Here is a 20,193-nt window from a genome sequence, read left to right as displayed (position 1 = left end):
TGTCACTCAGAACGGTAAAAATGGTAGGATAAATTGTAAGCGTCCCCAAACTCGCAACTCACACGCGCCGCCTATTAAATTGCCTCCACGTTTTCACGGTCGGATTTTTGCCTATATGCTAATTTGAAGCAAGTTAAACGATGCCTCGTAATACGAAATGAAACATTCAGGTTTATTAAGTATGTTTTCAAAATGCCTACTGCCTCCAGCTCACATTGTAAAGTGGTGGGTGAAGCGCTGATAGCCTGTTGATTGCACTTGTATGGTGAATGGGAGGCATGCTTCAATTACCAGGAGTTCTTTTTAATCGTGCAGGAGAAATCCCGCTCAAAATAGGCTCTATGCTGACTAACGAAAATACACAGGCCAATTTTAATTCCACAAAATAAGGAAAAGGAACCTATCGACCAATTCTCTTTACCTGTCAAAATATTCCCATTGATTGCTTTTTTGATTAATGAATAAAAAGCATAATTTTGAGAAAAAAATATGTTTTTGCTCCAGGTGATTTGTCGTCTAATGGAAACCTTGCCAAGACATCCTTTTGGGAGGGGAGTGTGTCCGTGTTTAGTGTCACTTGAAACACCCTGTAAAACATTGTCCAGTTCCCTCTCTCCTCTTTCTTTAAGTCTTGGATCAGTTCTTCTCTCGGTTTCATTCCACGACTTAATGTCCATTGACAGTCCTGAACCACAATTAATATATGTTGAGGAACCAATTCAGTGGCTTAAGTTTAATATTTTTGTCTAAGTATGGTGCACGATGTTAGCATGACCTCCTTGAGCCACGATTTGGTGAAAGTAGGGGCAGTTGCGGTGACTGTTTTACTGGCAATCATGAGTCATGACTGCAGTAAAATTCTATGTGGCCGTTGAGTCACGGTAACCTCCTTTTATGGACTCTGGACATGCGTTGGTAGTACCCAACTCGCTAATGATTATCAGGTTGCTAATGGCCTGGTAGTCAGGGTTCTTTTTCCTTTAACCACTCTGACATCAATTCAAATGCAATCCAAAATCACATCAAACACGTCATGAAAACAGTATGTGCTTTTAAAAGTCACCTCGCTGTGATTGATCGTTTTGAAGAAAGAAGTTAATTAACAGATTTGAATCTGAGTGTGAAAACATGGTCGTTGTGGATGTTGTTTCAAAGCCTAACACAACAAAATGGGCAGTGCTTTCTGAGGTAATGATTGCATGACAATGGCCGACTGACAAAATGTCATGACCACCACAGCCCGAGATGAAAGGTTCTTCTCTTTTTGTCTTTCATCAGTTTCTTTTCTTTCATCCGAGAGAAGTGGCATCTCTCTCGCTCTCTCGTGCGCTTTCTCTCTCTGTTTGTTTGTTGCGGTTGGATTGTTCCGTTTCCTCCTCTGTATCTACCGACCCACAACAGTCAGACAATCGGGGGAAATTCCCTCCACTCGATCTCTACCACCTACAGTGCATTCGGAAAGTATTCAGACCGCTTTACTTTTTTCACAATTTGTTACGTTACAGCCTTATTATAAAAATGTATTAAATTGTTATTTTCCACATTAATCTGCACACAATACCCCATAATAACAAAGCAAAAACTAGTTTTGAGACATTTTTGTAAATGTATTAAATATAAATAACTGAAATATCACATTTACATAAGTATTCAGACCCTTTACTCAGTACTTTCTTGAAGCACCTTTGGCAGTGATTACAGCCTCGAGTCTTCTTGGGTATGATGCTACAAGGTTGGAATACACCTATATTTGGGGAGTTTCTCCCATTCCTCTCTTCAGATCCTCTCAAGCTCTGTCAGGTTGGATGGGGAGCATTGCTGCACAGCTATTTTCAGGTCTCTCCAGAGATATTAGATCGGGTTCAAGTCCGGACTCTAGCTGGTCCACTCAAGGACATTCAGAGACTTGTCCCGAAGCTACTCCTTCGTTGTCTTGGCTGTGAGCTTAGGGTCATTGTCCTGTTAAAAGGTGAACCTTCGCCCCTGTCTGAGGTCCTGAGCGCTCTGGAGCAGATTTTCATCAAGGATCTCTCTGTATTTTGCTCCGTTCATCTTTGCCTTGATCCTGACTAGTCTCCCAGCCCCTGCCGCTGAAAAACCTTCCCACGGCATGATGCTGCCACCACCATGCTTCACCGTAGGAATGGTGCCAGGTTTCCTACAGACGTGACTCTTGACATTCAGGCCAAAGAGTTCAATCTTGGTTTTATCAGACCAGAGAATCTTGTTTCTCATGGTCTGAGAGTCTTTAGGTACCTTTTGGCATACTCCAAGCAGGCTGTCATGTGCCTTTTACTGGGTAGTGGCTTCTGTCTGGCCACTCTACCAGAAAGGCCTGATTGGTTGAGTGCTGCAGAGATGGTTGTCCTTCTGGAAGGTTCTCCCATCTCGACAGAGGAACTCTAGAGCTCTGTCAGAGTGACCATCGGCTTCTTGGACACTTCCCTGACCAAGGCTCTTCTCACCCAATTGCTCAGTTTGGCCGGATGGCCAGATCTAGGAAGAATCTTGGTGTTTCCAAACTCCTTCCATTTAGGAATGATGGAGGCAACTGTGTTCTTAGGGACCTTCATGGCTTCAGACATTTTTTGTGTTCCCTTCCCCAGATCTGTGACTCTACACAATCTTGTCTCGGAGCTCTACAGACAATTCCTTCGACCTCATGGCTTGGTTTTACTCTGACATGCACTGTCAACTGTGGGACCTTATATAGACAGGTGTGTTATTTTCCAAATGATGTCCAATCAATTGAATTTACCACAGGTGAATGCAATTGAATTGGAAACAGGATGCACATGAGCTCAATTTCGAGTCTCCTAGCAAAGGGTCTGAATACATATGTAAATCATTTTTTTTTATTTTTTTTATTTACGGATGTATTCAGACCCTTTGCTATGAGACTCTGTTTTTGCTTTGTCATTATGGGGTATTGTGTGTAGATTTCTGAGGAAAAAATAAATATGTAATACATTTTAGAATAAGGCTACTGTATATGTGAAAAAAGTAAAGGGGTCCGAATACTTTCTGAAGGCACTGTATATCTCCACCTTCTCTCCCTACTTCTACCTCAGCAGTTCAGTGCTCTCCTCCCTTGGCCTCTACTGTGTTAACTGCCTGTCTGTGGGAACGCTGGGGAGTTCCACTCCTGGAAATGACCTCAATGTGCTGCTATGACTGACTAGCTGGCTGGTTGACAGACTGGCTGACAGTTACAGAGCTCAGAGTCTTGCATACACTACTGGTCAAAAGTTTTAGAACACCTACTCATTCAAGGGTTTTTCAATTTTTTTACTTTTTTTTTTACATTGTAGAATATAGTGAAGACATCAAAACTATGAAATAACACATATGGAATCATGTGGTAACACTTTTTTTGGTTAAACAAATGAAAATATATTTGAGATTCTTCAAATAGCCACCCTTTGCCTTCATGACAGATTTGAACACTCTTGGCATTCTCTCAACCAGCTTCATGAGGTGGAATGCATTGGAATGCATTTCAATTAACAGGTGTGCCTTAAACTTCATTTGTGGAATTTCTTTCCTTCTTAATGCGTTTGAGCAAATCAGTTGTGTTGTGACATGGTAGGGGTGGTATACAGAAGATAGACGTATTTGGTAAAAGACCAAGTCCATATTATGACAAGAACAGCTCAAATAAGCAAAGAGAGATGACAGTCCATCATTTCCTTAAGACATGAAGGTCAATCAATTCCGAAAATGTCAAGAACTTTGAAAGTCTCTTCAAGTGCAGTCGAAAAAAAACATCGAGCGCTGTGATGAAACTGGCTCTGATGAAGACCGTCACAGGAGTGGAAGACCCAAAGATACCTCTGCTGCAGAGGATAAGTTCATTAGCGTTACCAAACTCAGCCCAAATAAATGCTTCACAGAGTTCCAGTAACAGACACATCTCAACATCAACTGTTCAGAGGAGACGGTGTGAATCAGGCCTTCATGGTCGAATTGCTGCAAAAAAAACACTACCAATGGACACCAATAAGAAGAAGAGACTTGCTTGGGCCAAGAAACACGAGCAATAGACATTAGACTGGTGGAAATGTGTCCTTTTGGTCTGGAGTCTGAGATCTTTGGTTCCAACCGCCGTGTCTTTGTGAGATGCGGTGTGGGTGAACTGATTATCTCCACATGTGTATTTCTCACTGTAAGGCATGGAGGAGGAGGAGGTGTTACGGTGTGGGGGTGCTTTGCTGGTGACAGTCTGTGATTTAGTTAGAATTCAAGGCACACTTAACCAGCATGGCTACCACAGCATTCTGCAGCGATACGCCATCCCATCTGCTTTGAGCTTAGTGGGACTATCATTTGTTTTTCAACAGGACAATAACCCAGCACACATCCAGGCTGTATAAGGGCTATTTTACCAAGAAGGAGAGTGATGGGTGCTGCATCAGATGACCTGGCCTCCACAATCCCCCAAGATCAAGCAAATTGAGATGGTTTGGGATGAGTTGGACCGCAGAGTGAAGGAAAATCAGCCAACAAGTGCTCAGCATATGTGGGAACTCCTTCAAGACTTTTGGAAAAGCATTCCAGGTGAAGCTGGTTCGAGAAAATGCCAAGCGTGTGCAAAGCTGTCATCAAGGCAATGGGTGGCTATATGAAGAATCTGAAATATAAAATATTTTTGGATTTCTTTAACACTTTTTCTTGGTCACTACATGATGTGTTGTTTCATAGTTTTGATATCTTCACTATTATCAAATCAAATCAAATCAAATTTTATTTGTCACATACACATGGTTAGCAGATGTTAATGCGAGTGTAGCGAAATGCTTGTGCTTCTAGTTCCGACAATGCAGTAATAACGAACAAGTAATCTAACTAACAATTCCAAAAAACGACTGTCTTATACACAGTGTAAGGGGATAAAGAATATGTACATAAGGATATATGAATGAGTGATGGTACAGGGCAGCATAGGCAAGATACAGTAGATGATATCGAGTACAGTATAACATATGAGACGAGTATGTAAACAAAGTGGCATAGTTAAAATGGCTAGTGATACATGTATTACATAAGGATGCAGTCGATGATATAGAGTACAGTATATACGTATGCATATGAGATGAATAATGTAGGGTAAGTAACATTATATAAGGTAGCATTGTTTAAAGTGGCTAGTGATATATTTGCATCATTTCCCATCAATTCCCATTATTAAAGTGGCTGGAGTTGAGTCAGTGTCATTGACAGTGTGTTGGCAGCAGCCACTCAATGTTAGTGGTGTCTGATGGCCTTGAGACAGTCTGATGGCCTTGAGATAGAAGCTGTTTTTCAGTCTCTCGGTCCCAGCTTTGATGCACCTGTACTGACCTCGCCTTCTGGATGACAGCGGGGTGAACAGGCAGTGGCTCGGTGGTTGATGTCCTTGATGATCTTTATGGCCTTCCTGTAGCATCGGGTGGTGTAGGTGTCCTGGAGGGCAGGTATTTTGCCCCCGGTGATGCGTTGTGCAGACCTCACTACCCTCTGGAAAGCCTTACGGTTGTGGGCGGTGCAGTTGCCATACCAGGCGGTGATACAGCCCGCCAGGATGCTCTCGATTGTGCATCTGTAGAAGTTTGTGAGTGCTTTTGGTGACAAGCCGAATTTCTTCAGCCTCCTGAGGTTGAAGAGGCGCTGCTGCGCCTTCTTCACGATGCTGTCTGTGTGAGTGGACCAATTCAGTTTGTCTGTGATGTGTATGCCGAGGAACTTAAAACTTGCTACCCTCTCCACTACTGTTCCATCGATGTGGATAGGGGGGTGTTCCCTCTGCTGTTTTCTGAAGTCCACAATCATCTCCTTAGTTTTGTTGACGTTGAGTGTGAGGTTATTTTACACCACACTCCGAGGGCCCTCACCTCTTCCCTGTAGGCCGTCTCGTCGTTGTTGGTAATCAAGCCTACCACTGTTGTGTCGTCCGCAAACTTGATGATTGAGTTGGAGGCGTGCGTGGCCACGCAGTCGTGGGTGAACAGGGAGTACAGGAGAGGGCTCAGAACGCACCCTTGTGGGGCCCCAGTGTTGAGGATCAGCGGGGAGGAGATGTTGTTGCCTACCCTCACCACCTGGGGGCGGCCCGTCAGGAAGTCCAGTACCCAGTTGCACAGGGTGGGGTCGAGACCCAGGGTCTCGAGCTTGATGACGAGCTTGGAGGGTACTATGGTGTTGAATGCCGAGCTGTAGTCGATGAACAGCATTCTCACATAGGTATTCCTCTTGTCCAGATGGGTTAGGGCAGTGTGCAGTGTGGTTGAGATTGCATCGTCTGTGGACCTATTTGGGCGGTAAGCAAATTGGAGTGGGTCTAGGGTGTCAGGTAGGGTGGAGGTGATATGGTCCTTGACTAGTCTCTCAAAGCACTTCATGATGACGGATGTGAGTGCTACGGGGCGGTAGTCGTTTAGCTCAGTTACCTTAGCTTTCTTGGGAACAGGAACAATGGTGGCCCTCTTGAAGCATGTGGGAACAGCAGACTGGTATAGGGATTGATTGAATATGTCCGTAAACACACCGGCCAGCTGGTCTGCGCATGCTCTGAGGGCGCGGCTGGGGATGCCGTCTGGGCCTGCAGCCTTGCGAGGGTTAACACGTTTAAATGTCTTACTCACCTCGGCTGCAGTGAAGGAGAGACCGCATGTTTTCGTTGCAGGCCGTGTCAGTGGCACTGTATTGTCCTCAAAGCGGGCAAAAAAGTTATTTAGTCTGCCTGGGAGCAAGACATCCTGGTCCGTGACTGGGCTGGATTTCTTCCTGTAGTCCGTGATTGACTGTAGACCCTGCCACATGCCTCTTGTGTCTGAGCCGTTGAATTGAGATTCTACTTTGTCTCTGTACTGGCGCTTAGCTTGTTTGATAGCGTTGCGGAGGGAATAGCTGCACTGTTTGTATTCGGTCATGTTACCAGACACCTTGCCCTGATTAAAAGCAGTGGTTCGCGCTTTCAGTTTCACACGAATGCTGCCATCAATCCACGGTTTCTGGTTAGGGAATGTTTTAATCATTGCTATGGGAACGACATCTTCAACGCACGTTCTAATGAACTCGCACACCGAATCAGCGTATTCGTCAATGTTGTTATCTGACGCAATACGAAACATCTCCCAGTCCACGTGATGGAAACAGTCTTGGAGTGTGGAGTCAGCTTGGTCGGACCAGCGTTGGACAGACCTCAGCGTGGGATCCTCTTGTTTTAGTTTCTGTCTGTAGGCAGGGATCAAATCAAATCAAATGTATTTATATAGCCCTTCGTACATCAGCTGATATCTCAAAGTGCTGTACAGAAACCCAGCCTAAAACCCCAAACAGCAAGCAATGCAGGTGTAGAAGCACGGTGGCTAGGAAAAACTCCCTAGAAAGGCCAAAACCTAGGAAGAAACCTAGAGAGGAACCAGGCTATGTGGGGTGGCCAGTCCTCTTCTGGCTGTGCCGGGTGGAGATTATAACAGAACATGGCCAAGATGTTCAAATGTTCATAAATGACCAGCATGGTCGAATAATAATAAGGCAGAACAGTTGAAACTGGAGCAGCAGCACAGTCAGGTGGACTGGGGACAGCAAGGAGTCATCAGATCAACAAAATGATCAACAAAATGGAGTCGTGGTCAGCTTTTCCGAAAGGGGGGCGGGGCAGGGCCTTATATGCGTCGTGGAAGTTAGAGTAACAATGATCCAAGGTCTTTCCACCCCTGGTTGCGCAATCGATATGCTGATAAAATTTAGGGAGTCTTGTTTTCAGATTAGCCTTGTTAAAATCCCCAGCTACAATGAATGCAGCCTCCGGATAAATCGTTTCCAGTTTGCAGAGAGTTAAATAAAGTTTGTTCAGAGCCATCGATGTGTCTGCTTGGGGGGGAATATATACGGCTGTGATTATAATCGAAGAGAATTCTCTTGGTAGATAATGCGGTCTACATTTGATTGTGAGGAATTCTAAATCAGGTGAACAGAAGGATTTGAGTTCCTGTATGTTTCTTTCATCACACCATGTCACGTTGGCCATAAGGCATACGCCCCCGCCCCTCTTCTTACCAGAAAGATGTTTGTTTCTGTCGGCGCGATGCGTGGAGAAACCCGTTGGCTGCACCGCTTCGGATAGCGTCTCTCCGGTGAGCCATGTTTCCGTGAAGCAAAGAACGTTACAGTCTCTGATGTCCCTCTGGAATGCTACCCTTGCTCGGATTTCATCAACCTTGTTGTCAAGAGACTGGACATTGGCAAGAAGAATGCTAGGGAGTGGTGCACGGTGTGCCCGTCTCCGGAGTCTGACCAGAAGACCGCCTCGTTTCCCTCTCTTTCGGAGTCGTTTTTTTGGGTCGCTGCATAGGATCCACTCCGTTGTCCTGTTTGTAAGGCAGAACACAGGATCCGCGTCGCGAAAAACATATTCTTGGTCGTACTGATGGTGAGTTGACGCTGATCTTATATTCAGTAGTTCTTCTCGACTGTATGTAATGAAACCTAAGATGACCTGGGGTACTAATGTAAGAAATAACACGTAAAAAAACAAAAAACTGCATAGTTTCCTAGGAACGCGGAGCGAGGCGGCCATCTCTGTCGGCGCCATTATTCTATAATGTAGAAAATAGTACAAATAAAGAAAATGTATTGAATGAGTAGGTGTGCCCAAACTTTTGATCGGTAGTGTACATAATATACACACACAGCCTGGTCGCCAAATGACCGGGGACTTTTGGGGGACTTTGCCCCTGTTAATTATTACATGCGCCAACTTACTTGCAGCATTTCTATGCTTATTGGAATAGTGAAGCCTTCACAATGATAACAGAACACACACGAGTGCCTCCGGACATCACAAAGGCTCAAAGTTCTATTCGAGTCGCATTGCTCCCCCCCCCCCCCCCCCCACTGAGATGAGACATTTTCTCTTTCGCTCACGCACTCGCTCACTCACCTGGACCTTATGTCACTACCAACTCTTTCTTCATCTGTTTTCTCTCTCTCCCTCTGTGTTTTTTTTTCCATTTCCCCTTCATGTTGCCTCAACTCTCAAACTGTCTGCTTCATGAGGGCTTGCCTTTCTCAAATTCCCCTTATTAGTACCACTCATTGTCTTATTCCTTCCTCTTACCCCTTCTTCCTCTCCCTACAGTATGCTTTCCTCTTCTCCCCTTCATCTCCCTGTTTCCTCCTCTCTGTCTCTCTCTCTCTCTCTCTCTCTCTCTCTGTCTCTGTCTCTGTCTCTGTCTCTCTCTGTCTCTCTCTCTCTCTCTCTCTGTCTCTCTCTGTCTCTCTCTCTCTGTCTCTCTCTCTCTCTCTCTCTCTCTCTCTCTCTCTCGCTCTCTCTCTCTCTCTCTCTCGCTCTCTCTCTCTCTCTCTCTCTGTCTCTCTCTGTCTCTCTCTCTGTCTCTCTCTGTCTCTGTCTCTCTCTCTGTCTCTCTGTCTCTCTCTCTGTCTCTGTTGGAAGCGGCCTCTGTCTCTGAACTGAAAATAGAAATCACATGTGGTAAACTGGTCTCCAGTCATACGAAATATATGCATTCTGCCCTGGCTGGTTGGATCAAACTCTTAAGTACTTTGCTGTGTCATGCCACTCCACAGCAAACTACTCTCAATAAAAACTACTCTCAACCGGCTTTTCTGAATGCTGTTCATGCTCAAGTCTACTCCACTTTGTTTGAGTTTCATTGTTCTTCAAGAGTGGCTGACAGTTTTCAACCCAAGGAAAGAACATTGGGGGCGGGGGTATCCTACCAATCAGGTTTGAGGTGTTAGTAAAATACTTCAAAAAAAGTCTACAAGGTAATATTTGTCCACTAATAGCAGTCATAAGTTACCGTCGGTGACGGACTCTCTGGATAACTACCTAACCCGGGCCGTCATTAAAACATCAAAACTATCATAATGTAAATATTACTGGATGCAAAGTGGAAGGAAGTGTGGTTCTTCTCAAACTCACAGGGGGTTTCCACACACGCACACCGCTCACGTAACAGATTTAGGCCAGGGTGTCGTGGGGGGTTTTCCATCCTTTAACAAATTCCTTTTTAGAAAGTTAACTAGTGAGTGTTTGTCTAGAAAACACAAACCTGGCTCTCAGCCTGACTCAACCCCTGGGAACCAAACTCCCATGGCAAGATCTGTGCCAGCTGACCTGACGCATCCCACATTTTCAGCCAGCTACTTTTTTCCACTTCATTAATTAACTAGGCTATTTTTTTATTTAAAAGTTTCAATTCGCTAGTCAGAAAAGTCAGTTGAGCCCTCTCCCACTAGAATGAAATATATGCATCTTGTCGCTATCTATTTATACAGATGCCTTATCTCAGATAGGACAGACTGAACCTTGCTCCCCGGCACATAGACTATTGCAGCATAGATACTGAGACGGGGGTCGGGAGGACACTCTGGCCCCGTCCGACGATACTACCAGACAGGGCCAACCATCCATTTTGACTAAGCACAGCCCCCATCACCACTAGAGGGATAGCAACAGACCAACTTACTACCCTGGGACAAGGATGAGTATAGCCCACGAAGATGTCCCTCACCGCACGAGCCCCTATAATAGGGTCAGAGGCAGAGAATCCCAGTGGAAAGATGGGAGCTGGCCAGGTCAGAGTCCGCAAGGGCGGTACGTCATTCCAGTGCCTTGCCGTTCACCTTTGCACTCAATCATAGGACTTACTGAAGAGATGAGTCTTCAATAAAGACTTAAAGGTTGAGACTGAGTCTGCGTCTCTCACATGGATAGGCAGACCATTCCACAAAAATCTAGTTCAATAGGAGAAGGCCCTACCCTCAGCTGTTTGCTTAGAAATTCTAGGGACAATAAGGAGGCCTGCGTATTGTGACCATAGCGTACGTGTAGTTATGTACGGCAGGACCAAATCAGAGAGATGGGTAGGAGCAAGTGCATGTAATGCTTTGTAGGTTAGCAGTATAATCTTGAAATCAGCCCTAGCCTTAACAGGAAGCCAGTGTAGAGAGGCTAGCACTGGAGTAATATGATCACATTTGTTGGCTCTAGTCAGGATTCTAGCAGCTGTAATTAGCACTAACTGAAGTTTATTTAGTGTTTTATCCAGGTAGCCATAGAGTAGAGCATTGCAGTAGTCTAATCTAGAAATGACAAAAGCATGGATTCGTTTTTCTGCTATTCTCTCATCTTTCTTGATCTCTCACTGTCTTTCTCTCTATCTCGGGCCTCTTTGGCCTTATTATTGAAGAGCTGAGACATAGGCAGAAGATTAGGACCAGTACGGAGAAAAAAACGTAGGAAATGTATGCATTCACGACTGTAAATCGCTCTGGATAATATGTAATGTAAACTCAGCAAAAAAAGAAACGTCCCTTTTTCAGGACCCTGTCTTTCAAAGACCATTCGTAAAAATCCAAATAACTTCACAGATCTTCATTGTAAAGAGTTTAAACATTGTTTCCCATGCTTGTTCAATGAACCATAAACAATTAATGAACATGCACCTGTGGAACGGTCGGTAAGACACTAACAGCTTACAGACGGTAGACAATTAAGGTCACAGTTATGAAAACTTAGGACACTAAAGAGGCCTTTCTACTGACTCTGAAAAACAACCAAAAGAAAGATGCCCAGGGTACCTGCTCATCTGCGTGAACGTGCCTTAGGCATACTGCAAGGAGGCATGTCCGTACTGTGAGATGTCTAAGACAGCGCTACAGGGAGACAGGACGGACAGCTGATCATCCTCGCAGTGGCAGACCACGTGTAACAACACCTGCACAGGATCGGTACGTCCGAATATCACACCAGGTACAGGATGGCCGCAACAACTGCCTGAGATACACCAGGAATGCACATTACCTCCATCAGTGCTCAGACCATCCCCAATAGGCTGAGAGAGGCTGGACTGAGGGCTTGTAGGCCTGTTGTAAGGCAGGTCTTACCAGACATCACCGGAAACCACGTCGCCTATGGGCAGAAACCTGCCGTCGCTGGACCAGACAGGACTGGCAAAAAGTGCTCTTCACTGACGAGTCGCGGTTTTGTCTCACCAGGGGTGATGGTCGGATTTGCGTTTATCGTCAAAGGAATGAGCGTTATACCGTGGCCTGTACTCTGGAGCGGGATCGATTTGGAGGTGGAGGGTCCGTCATGGTCTGGGGTGGTATGTCGCAGCATCATCGGACTGAGCTTGTTGTCATTGCAGGCAATCTCAACACTGTGCATTACAGGGAAGATGTCCTCCTCCCTCATGTGGTACCCTTCCTGTAGGCTCATCCTGACATGACCCTCCAGCATGACAATGCCACCAGCCATACTGCTTGTTCTTTGTGTGATTTCCTGCAAGACATGAATGTCAGTGTTCTGCCATGGCCAGCGAAGAGTCCAGATCTCAATCCCATTGAGCACGTCTGAGACCTGTTGGATTGGAGGGTGAAGGCTGGGGCCATTCCCACCAGAAATGTCTGGGAAATTACAGGTGCCTTGGTGGAAGAGTGAGGTAACATCTCACAGCAGGAACGGGCAAATCTGGTGCAGTCCATGAGGAGGAGATGCACTGCAGTACTTAATGCAGCTGGTGGCCACACCAGATACCGACGGTTACTTTTGATTTGTTCAGGGACACATTATTCCATTTCTGTTAGTCACATGACTGTGGAACTTGTTCAGTTTATGTCTCAGTTGTTGAATCTTGTTATGTTCATACACATGTTAAGTTTGCTGAAAATAAACGCAGTTGACAGTGAGAGGACGTTTCTTTTTTTGCTGAGTTTAGATAAAGGGAGAAGTACTCTCCCATCAGTATGTGCTAAATTGATTTTTAAACTGATGGGTTTATTGGTGTTAAAATACACCAGTTATGCTATTTTGGACCACCAGGCTGCTGATGTCATGCAACCTGACGTTTTTGTATTTATACTTTTTCATAATAACAAGTTTGATGTCTGACGACAATAGGAAGTTCATGAGGTCACTGCGGAAACTGTATACAGACATGTCGATAGACGTAGTATAAACCAGGCTTTAGTCTTGAAATCTTTGTTTGTTTAATACACTACCGTACTCACTATGTTTAGCACATGGCCTCACATGTGAATCCTTAAAGAGATGGGTGGGGCTAAGGCTTAAGTGGGTATGAACAATGCTGAATGGGTGTAGACAAAGAGCTCTCCAGTAGGTGTACCAAAATATTCAAGGTCCATTTTCTCAAAAGTGGGGTTACAAGTTTATCAACTTTCAAAGCAGAATTACTTTCCCATTGTTCCTCAACTGTAGTGTACGATATACCATTTTCTAGCTCCGAGTCTCTACTTTTATCCAATTTTTAAAAACGCCATTTCAAATTTTGCTACATAAAGGCCAAATCAAGCCCATCAGTCACATATGATACATTTTTCGGGGTTCAATCCAAGAATCTAGCAGCTGTATTTAGCATTAACTGAAGTTTATTTAGTGTTTTATCTGGGTAGCTGGAGAGTAGCACATTGCAGTAGTCTAATCTAGAAGTGACCAAAGCATGGGTTATGTTTTCTGTGTCCTCTCTATCTTTCTTTATCTCTTGCAGTCTTTCTCTCTCGGTCCTCTTTGGCCTTATTATTGAATACCTGAGATGGTGAAGAAGATTTAGATAAAGGGAGAAGTACCCTCCCATCAATATGTGCTCTCTTGCTCTGCCATGACATCCCATGATCTCAACCAGATGTTGTTGTCAGACAGGGAGAGACTGGGAACCAATCATTTAGTGGCACTTTCACATCTGTTGTGTCATCCCTGCCCTTTAACAACCCTTACAGCCTACTGGGGAAAGTGAATACCTAGACAGTTGCACAACTGAATGCATTCAACCGAAATGTATCTTCCGTATTTAACCCAACCCCTCTGAATTACTACGCACTAACCTCGTGCCCAGGCTCGAATTGCTGGCGCGTAGAGCCTGGTAACAGTGTGGGACTCTTTGGGACTTATGGGGGGTCATGATGAGTGACATGATAATCAATTCCAATTCTGAGCGAATCACACGACCATGAGGCAGAAAAGTGTTTTGCTATGGTGCACCACATAAATAATTCCCCGTATCCCGAGGTAGTAGGAACATATCTCTGTTCATTTTAATAACTAGCGAGCGTAACTCTGCTAGCTGTCCTGTAACATATGATATACACTGTCTTCAAATAGAAAAAGTAAAGATACGCCATCAAAGGCAGTTGACGATGTCGTGGTTGTACAGAACACTATCCCAGTAAAAAGTACAAGCACAGTCTTTTCCGTACCAATGACAATGATGTAGAACGCTACGACTATTGCAAAGCACTGGAGGAGATTGTTGGACCCATCTCTGTGGGAGATGGCTTGCCGCTGGCAGTTTGAGAAAGTGTTGAACTCTTCATAGAATATACTGCAAAAGCAGCTGTGAATTGGAAAGAATATATATTTTGAGAAAGAAAATATCCATGTTGCACAAGCTAACCCAGTTTTCTTTGTTGCGCAAGAACACCAAAACAATACTGACCCCTGTATGCAGGACACAGGTTATAAGGGTTGCGCTAAATGGTGATGGATAGAGATCAGCCAATTAAAACCAGCTGTTTTTTTTATTTTTTTATTTTTTATTTAAAAAATAATGGCTCCTGCCATTGGCTTCCAGTCAAGTCCCGTTCTGAGTCACTTGGAAACCAGAGGATCAGCAGGGAGTGATTAACTAGGCACTAGGTCTGAAATGATTGTCTGGCCAATGAGTTACCAGGTCTTAATGAAAAATAACTAATACAAATGTACAAGCTTTTATTAAGTGTTTCCTCCCCTCACCCCTCCATCTTTCTCTCTTTAGGTTCAGGAGCAGGTGTCCATCTCTCTGTCTGTGGCACAGGCCCTAGCTGACGATGTGGACTGTCATGTCTTCCCGTTCAGGGACTTTGGGAAGGGACGCATCAAAAAGCTGAAGATCAGCCCAGATGCCTTCATTCAATTGGCTCTGCAGCTAGCTTACTACAGGGTGAGTTAAAGGGGATGTCCTTCAACCAGTTGGCTCTGCAGCTAGCTTCAGGGCCGTGCACAGATCATTGGGGGTGCTGGTGCTCTTGGGGGCGGCGGAGGGGGTATTTGCTGGGATTCAAGCAGCTTATGAAATTAGCTAGTTTGATGTGCAATTCGTTACATTTAAAAAAAAAATAAAAAAAATGTAAATGAGTCTCCAAAAAAAATGTAAAAAGTATTTAATAAAATAAAAAATTCTACCAGGCAACGAGGGCACTGGTTGAGCTCGATCTGTGCACGTGCCTGGCTAGCTTACTACAGGGTGAGTTAAAGGGGATGTCCCTTCATTCAGCTGGCTCTGCAGCTAGCTTACTACAGGGTGAGTTAATTAATGGGGATGTCCTTCATTCAGCTGGCTCTGCAGCTAGCTTACTACAGGGTAAGCAGGACATTCCTATAACATACAGTGCGTTCGGAAAGTATTCAGACCCCTTGAAGGCACACACCTGTCTAGATCAGGTCCCACAGTTGACAGTGCATATCAGAGCAAAAACCCAGTCATGACAGCGAATGAATTGTCCATAGAGCTCCAAGATCTGGGGAAGAGTACCAAAAAATGTCTGCAGCATTGAAGGTCCCCAAGAAAACAGTGTTTCTCCATCAGTCTTAAATGGAAGAAATGTAGAACTACCAAGACTTTTCCTAGAGCTGGCCGCCCAGCCAAACTGAGCAATTGGGGGAGAAGGGCCTTGGTCAGGGAAGTGACCAAGAACCCGATGGTTACTCTGACAGAGCTCTAGTGTTCCTCAGTGAAGATGGGAGTGTTTTCCAGAAGGACAACCATCTCGACAGCACTCCACCAATCAGGCATTTAAGGTAGAGTGACCAGACGGAAGCCACTCTTCAGTAAAAGGCACATGACAGCCCGCTTGGAGTTTGCCAAAAGGCACCTAAAGACTCTCAGACCATGAGAAACAAGATTCTCCGGTCTGATGGACCAGGATTGAACTCTTTGGCCTGAAGGCCAAAAGAGTCTGGAGGAAACCTGGCACCATCCCTATGGTGAAGCATGGTGGTGGTGGTGGCAGCATCATGCTGTGTGGATGTTTTTCAGGGGCAGGGACTGGGAGACTAGTCAGAATCGAGGCAAAGATGAACAGAGCAAAGTACAGAGAGTTCCTTGCTCCGGACCTCAGACTGGGCGAAGGTTCACCTTCCAACAGAACAACGACCCTAAGCACAGCGCCAAGATAATGCAGGAGTGGCTTTGGGGCAAGTCTTTGAATGTCCTTGAATGGCCCAGCCAGAGCCCGGACTTGAACCCAATCTAACATCTCTGGAGAGACCTGAAAATAGCCATGCATCAATGCTCCCCATCAAACTTGACAGAGCTTGAGAGGATCTGCAGATAAGACTGGTAGAAACTTCCCAAATATAGGTGTGCCAAGCTTGTAGCGTCATACCCAAGAAGACGCAAGGTTGTAATCGCTGCCAAAGGTGTAAAGGGTCTGAACACTTATGTAAATGTGATATTTCTGTGGAAAAGGTCAGGGGGTCTGAATATTTTCCGAAGGCACTATATATACAACATTGAGAAGAACCTCTATGCCTATTTATTGATTCCAAGTGTTCTTAAGTTATTTAGAAGTCTGTCATCCATTGCGGCCCATTGCCTAAATCACTGAATTAATCAAAGCTAAAACAAGAAATATGTCTTAGTTGTACCATTTTACATCTAACTAAGGTGTTTTGTCTACCGATGAGCAGTGTTTATGAAGTTTGACAATGTCATGAAAGCTAGCATGATTTGTCCAACAATAGCTAAGCTAGCTAGCTAGCTGAGCCAGCCGTCATACTTCATATGAAACAAAAGGGATGCAGCTAACCCAGTGCGTCACACACAATGTTGAATTCTTCCAATAAAAGCTAGCTAGCTTCTGTTGCTAAATTAGTATCTAGCTGACATTATTATTCGTTTTCACGAAGCAGCTGCCTGTTGCTGCAACTCACGCGAGTTTGTTTATGTCAGAAAAAGGTAGCGTTAGCTAGCTAAGTAGTAGCTAGTAGCTATGTCAGTAATGCCACATTAATGTTAGCTAGCTACATCTATAGTATGATGGAGGATTTTGTTTGCTGAGTTTAGGTGCTGTGAAAAGCTCGCTAGGAGCGAGATATGGATCACAACAGAGTATTTCAATCTTGTCAAGATATCTTGGTTTTCCAGGTGTTAGACGTGCGATCTTGGCGTTAGTTGCCGTCTTTGACCAAACTAGTTGCGCCAGAATGGGCGGTCCTAAAGATGGCGGACACTACAAAATGGAACTCAAAGTGAAGTCACTGGTCCCTAATTGATATGATGTAATCTAATACAGCTTTGGAAATCTCCTGGTAAAGGTGCTACTCTTTGAAAGACACATTCAGAAGGCAGATGTGGGTACTAACCCAAGTTTTCCTCCATAAAGTTTTCCTCCACATATACTGTAACTCAAGCGCATTGAAAAAGACCTGTAGCTGATTTTATTTGGCCACTTTACATTCTTATTTGAATTTAATCTCTGAATTCCATGCATGCTTTAGTCTTGGGTAAGTACTATAGCTAAATATACCTTGTGAATCCTTCTCTGCCAGCTCCCTACTAATACCTCTTGACATGGTATCTTCCCCAGTTCTATCTCCTCTCACTAGTCAAACAAGATGTCAAACTGTTAGGAATTTTTGGAAAGGCCAGGGACTCGTTGAGTCATGCCACTGGCGTCAGTTACCTCTAGCAAAGGTCTCTTTCATTCCTTCTGACAAGGAAACGATCATTCCTCTCCTACTCGTACACAGGTGTTTGTTTAAGAGGTTGCTGACATTACTAGACTACTACAACTGAATAAAATGTGTCATAATACAATAACATTATTTTACAATACAACTTGTATTTTACAATACAACTAACAACAATACAATCTTGCAACTAGGAATTGAATTAGAGTAGGCTACCATGGAAATGGTCTATTTCTGTATAATACAATTGTGCAGTATGCTGAGCTGTACAAGGTTTGAAAAAAACCAAATAACATAACATTATTATCATCCATGAACATTGAGAAGAATTACTGATCATTTCAGATAATTATACTAATAATGTTCCCTTGATCTTTTTTGTCTCCCAGGATCGTAAGACGTTTTGCCTCACCTACGAGGCCTCCATGACACGGCTGTTCCGAGAGGGGAGGACTGAGACTGTACGATCCTGCTCCAATGAGGGCTGTGCCTTTGTCAAAGCTGTGGAGAGCGGAGAGGTAGGCTTACTGATTGGGGATGTTTTAATGGTGCTCATAAGTTCTTCTAGAACCTTCCCAGTGGCTCAGTGAAAATAGATTTCACAGGTTTTACTGTGTTATTGATGCAGAGTCACATTCACTTCGGAATGAATGTGTTCACACACTTGCTAGTGAAACAGATTTCACTCCAGTATAAATAAGGTAATTTAGGAAGAAACTTTTATTGACAATTACATGAAGTTGATGCAAAGAGTCAATATTTGCAGTGTTGACCCTTCTTTTTCAAGACCTCTGCAATCCGCCCTGGCGTGCTGTCAATTAACTTCTGGGTCACATCCTGACTGATGACAGCCCATTCTTGCATAATCAATGCTTGGAGTTTATCAGAATTTTTTGTTTGTCTTGAGGATTTACCACACGTTTTCAATGGGATTAAGGTCAGGGGGGTTTCATGACCATGGACCCAAAATATTGATGTTTTTGTTCCCCGAGCCACCTAGTTATCACTTTTGCCTTATGGCAAGGTGCTCCATCATGCTGGAAAGGCATTGTTTGTCACCAAACTGTTCCTGGATGATTGGGAGAAGTTGCTCACGGAGGATGTGTTGGTACCATTCTTTATTCATGGCTGTGTTCTTAGGCAAGCCAAGGGAGTGGGCTGAGAAGCAACCCCACACATGCAGGATGCTTTAATGTTGGCATGACACAGGACAGATGGTAGCGCTCACCTTGTCTTCTCCGGACAAGCTTTTTTCCGGATGCCCCAAACAATCGGAAAGGGGATTCATCAGAGAAAGTGACTTTATCCCAGTCCGCAGCAGTCCAATCCCTGTACCTATTGCAGAATATCAGTCTGCCCCTGATGTTTTTTCCTGGAGAGAAGTGGCTTCTTTGCTGCCCTTTTTATGAATGAGTAGGTGTGTTCAAATTTTTGACTGGTCCTGTACATTTCATTAATAGGATTCTAATAAGTTAAAATATCACATTTGGGATCAAGCTAATGATTATTTCCAGTTACCTCAGCATGTATTTAGTCCTATTAGCTCATTTTAGAAGTGCTGTTCTCGGGGGGATCACGTGACCCTTGAACGAGATGGCCGCATGATCTAAGAGCTCCGCACAAGTAGTTTCCAATTCCTAATCTTACCTCCACTCCAAGTTCAAACTCATTTAGCTTTAGTAAGAAAATGTCATGGCGGCTACAAAAGGCGACACTACAGGTGACATTTTTACCCGGACTCGAGTATTAGCGACGGAAAAAGCCTCCAAGAAGAAGCTAGCTTCAGAAAAAACTAGAGCCATGAGCAAGAGAACCCGCTCCCCCCCGAGGCACAACGAATGCCAACCTCGCACTCCGTCGAAGACATCCTTTCTGAGTTGAGATCCCAACGTACAGAACTAAACACTAAATTAGATGCCATTAACTCTCAGCTCAGTGCGATAGGGGGCAAGGTGGCAATCCTGGAAAACGCTTTGCCTGACATCAACAACAAGATAACCATAAACGCAGGGCGCCTGGACGAGGCAGAGGGGCAAATCCTATCCATGGAAAACTTATTGACAGATGCCATGGAAACAATAGCATATGCTAAAAAGAAAATCGAGCATCTGGAAGAGAAAACAGAGGACCTGGAACCAGGGGGCGAAGGAATAATTGTGTTCTATTCAATCTGGGTGAAAAAGAAGAGGGAAACATGCCACTGATCCGCTACCTGCAAGACGAACTTCCCGAGTGGCTCCACATGTCCACCGACAGGCCCATAGAACTCAAGAGAGCTCAGCGAGCACTGAGGCCCCCACCAGCAGCCAGACAACCACCGCGCCCAATCACCATACGTTTCCTGAAATTCAAAAAGACAATCCTGGCCAATGAGAAACAGACCAATGACTTAATGCCATTACTAAAGGAGGTAAGACGACATATAGCCGATATCCAGAGACCCACCCCCTAAATGTCATTATAGCCATCCAATTTATATTTATTTTCCTTTAACTGAG

General features: G+C 44.4%; 1 protein-coding gene across 2 annotated transcripts in view; it reads left to right on the top strand.

Moving 5' to 3' along the window:
- cpt1a2b (carnitine palmitoyltransferase 1A2b) overlaps nucleotides 1-20,193 on the top strand; it is a 62,152-nt gene that overhangs the window by 28,305 nt on the left and 13,654 nt on the right. For both annotated transcript variants that reach the window (XM_020486221.2, XM_020486220.2), the window contains exons 14-15: nucleotides 14,781-14,945; nucleotides 18,085-18,213. In XM_020486221.2, coding sequence (XP_020341810.1) covers nucleotides 14,781-14,945; nucleotides 18,085-18,213 — 294 coding nt within the window. The remainder of the gene's footprint in view (nucleotides 1-14,780; nucleotides 14,946-18,084; nucleotides 18,214-20,193) is intronic.

Source organism: Oncorhynchus kisutch, linkage group LG6 (assembly GCF_002021735.2).
Source record: "Oncorhynchus kisutch isolate 150728-3 linkage group LG6, Okis_V2, whole genome shotgun sequence".
NCBI classification, from domain to species: Eukaryota; Metazoa; Chordata; class Actinopteri; order Salmoniformes; family Salmonidae; genus Oncorhynchus; species Oncorhynchus kisutch.
Note: the sequence above shows the minus strand (reverse complement) of the source record. Positions and strands in the feature narration are given on the sequence as shown.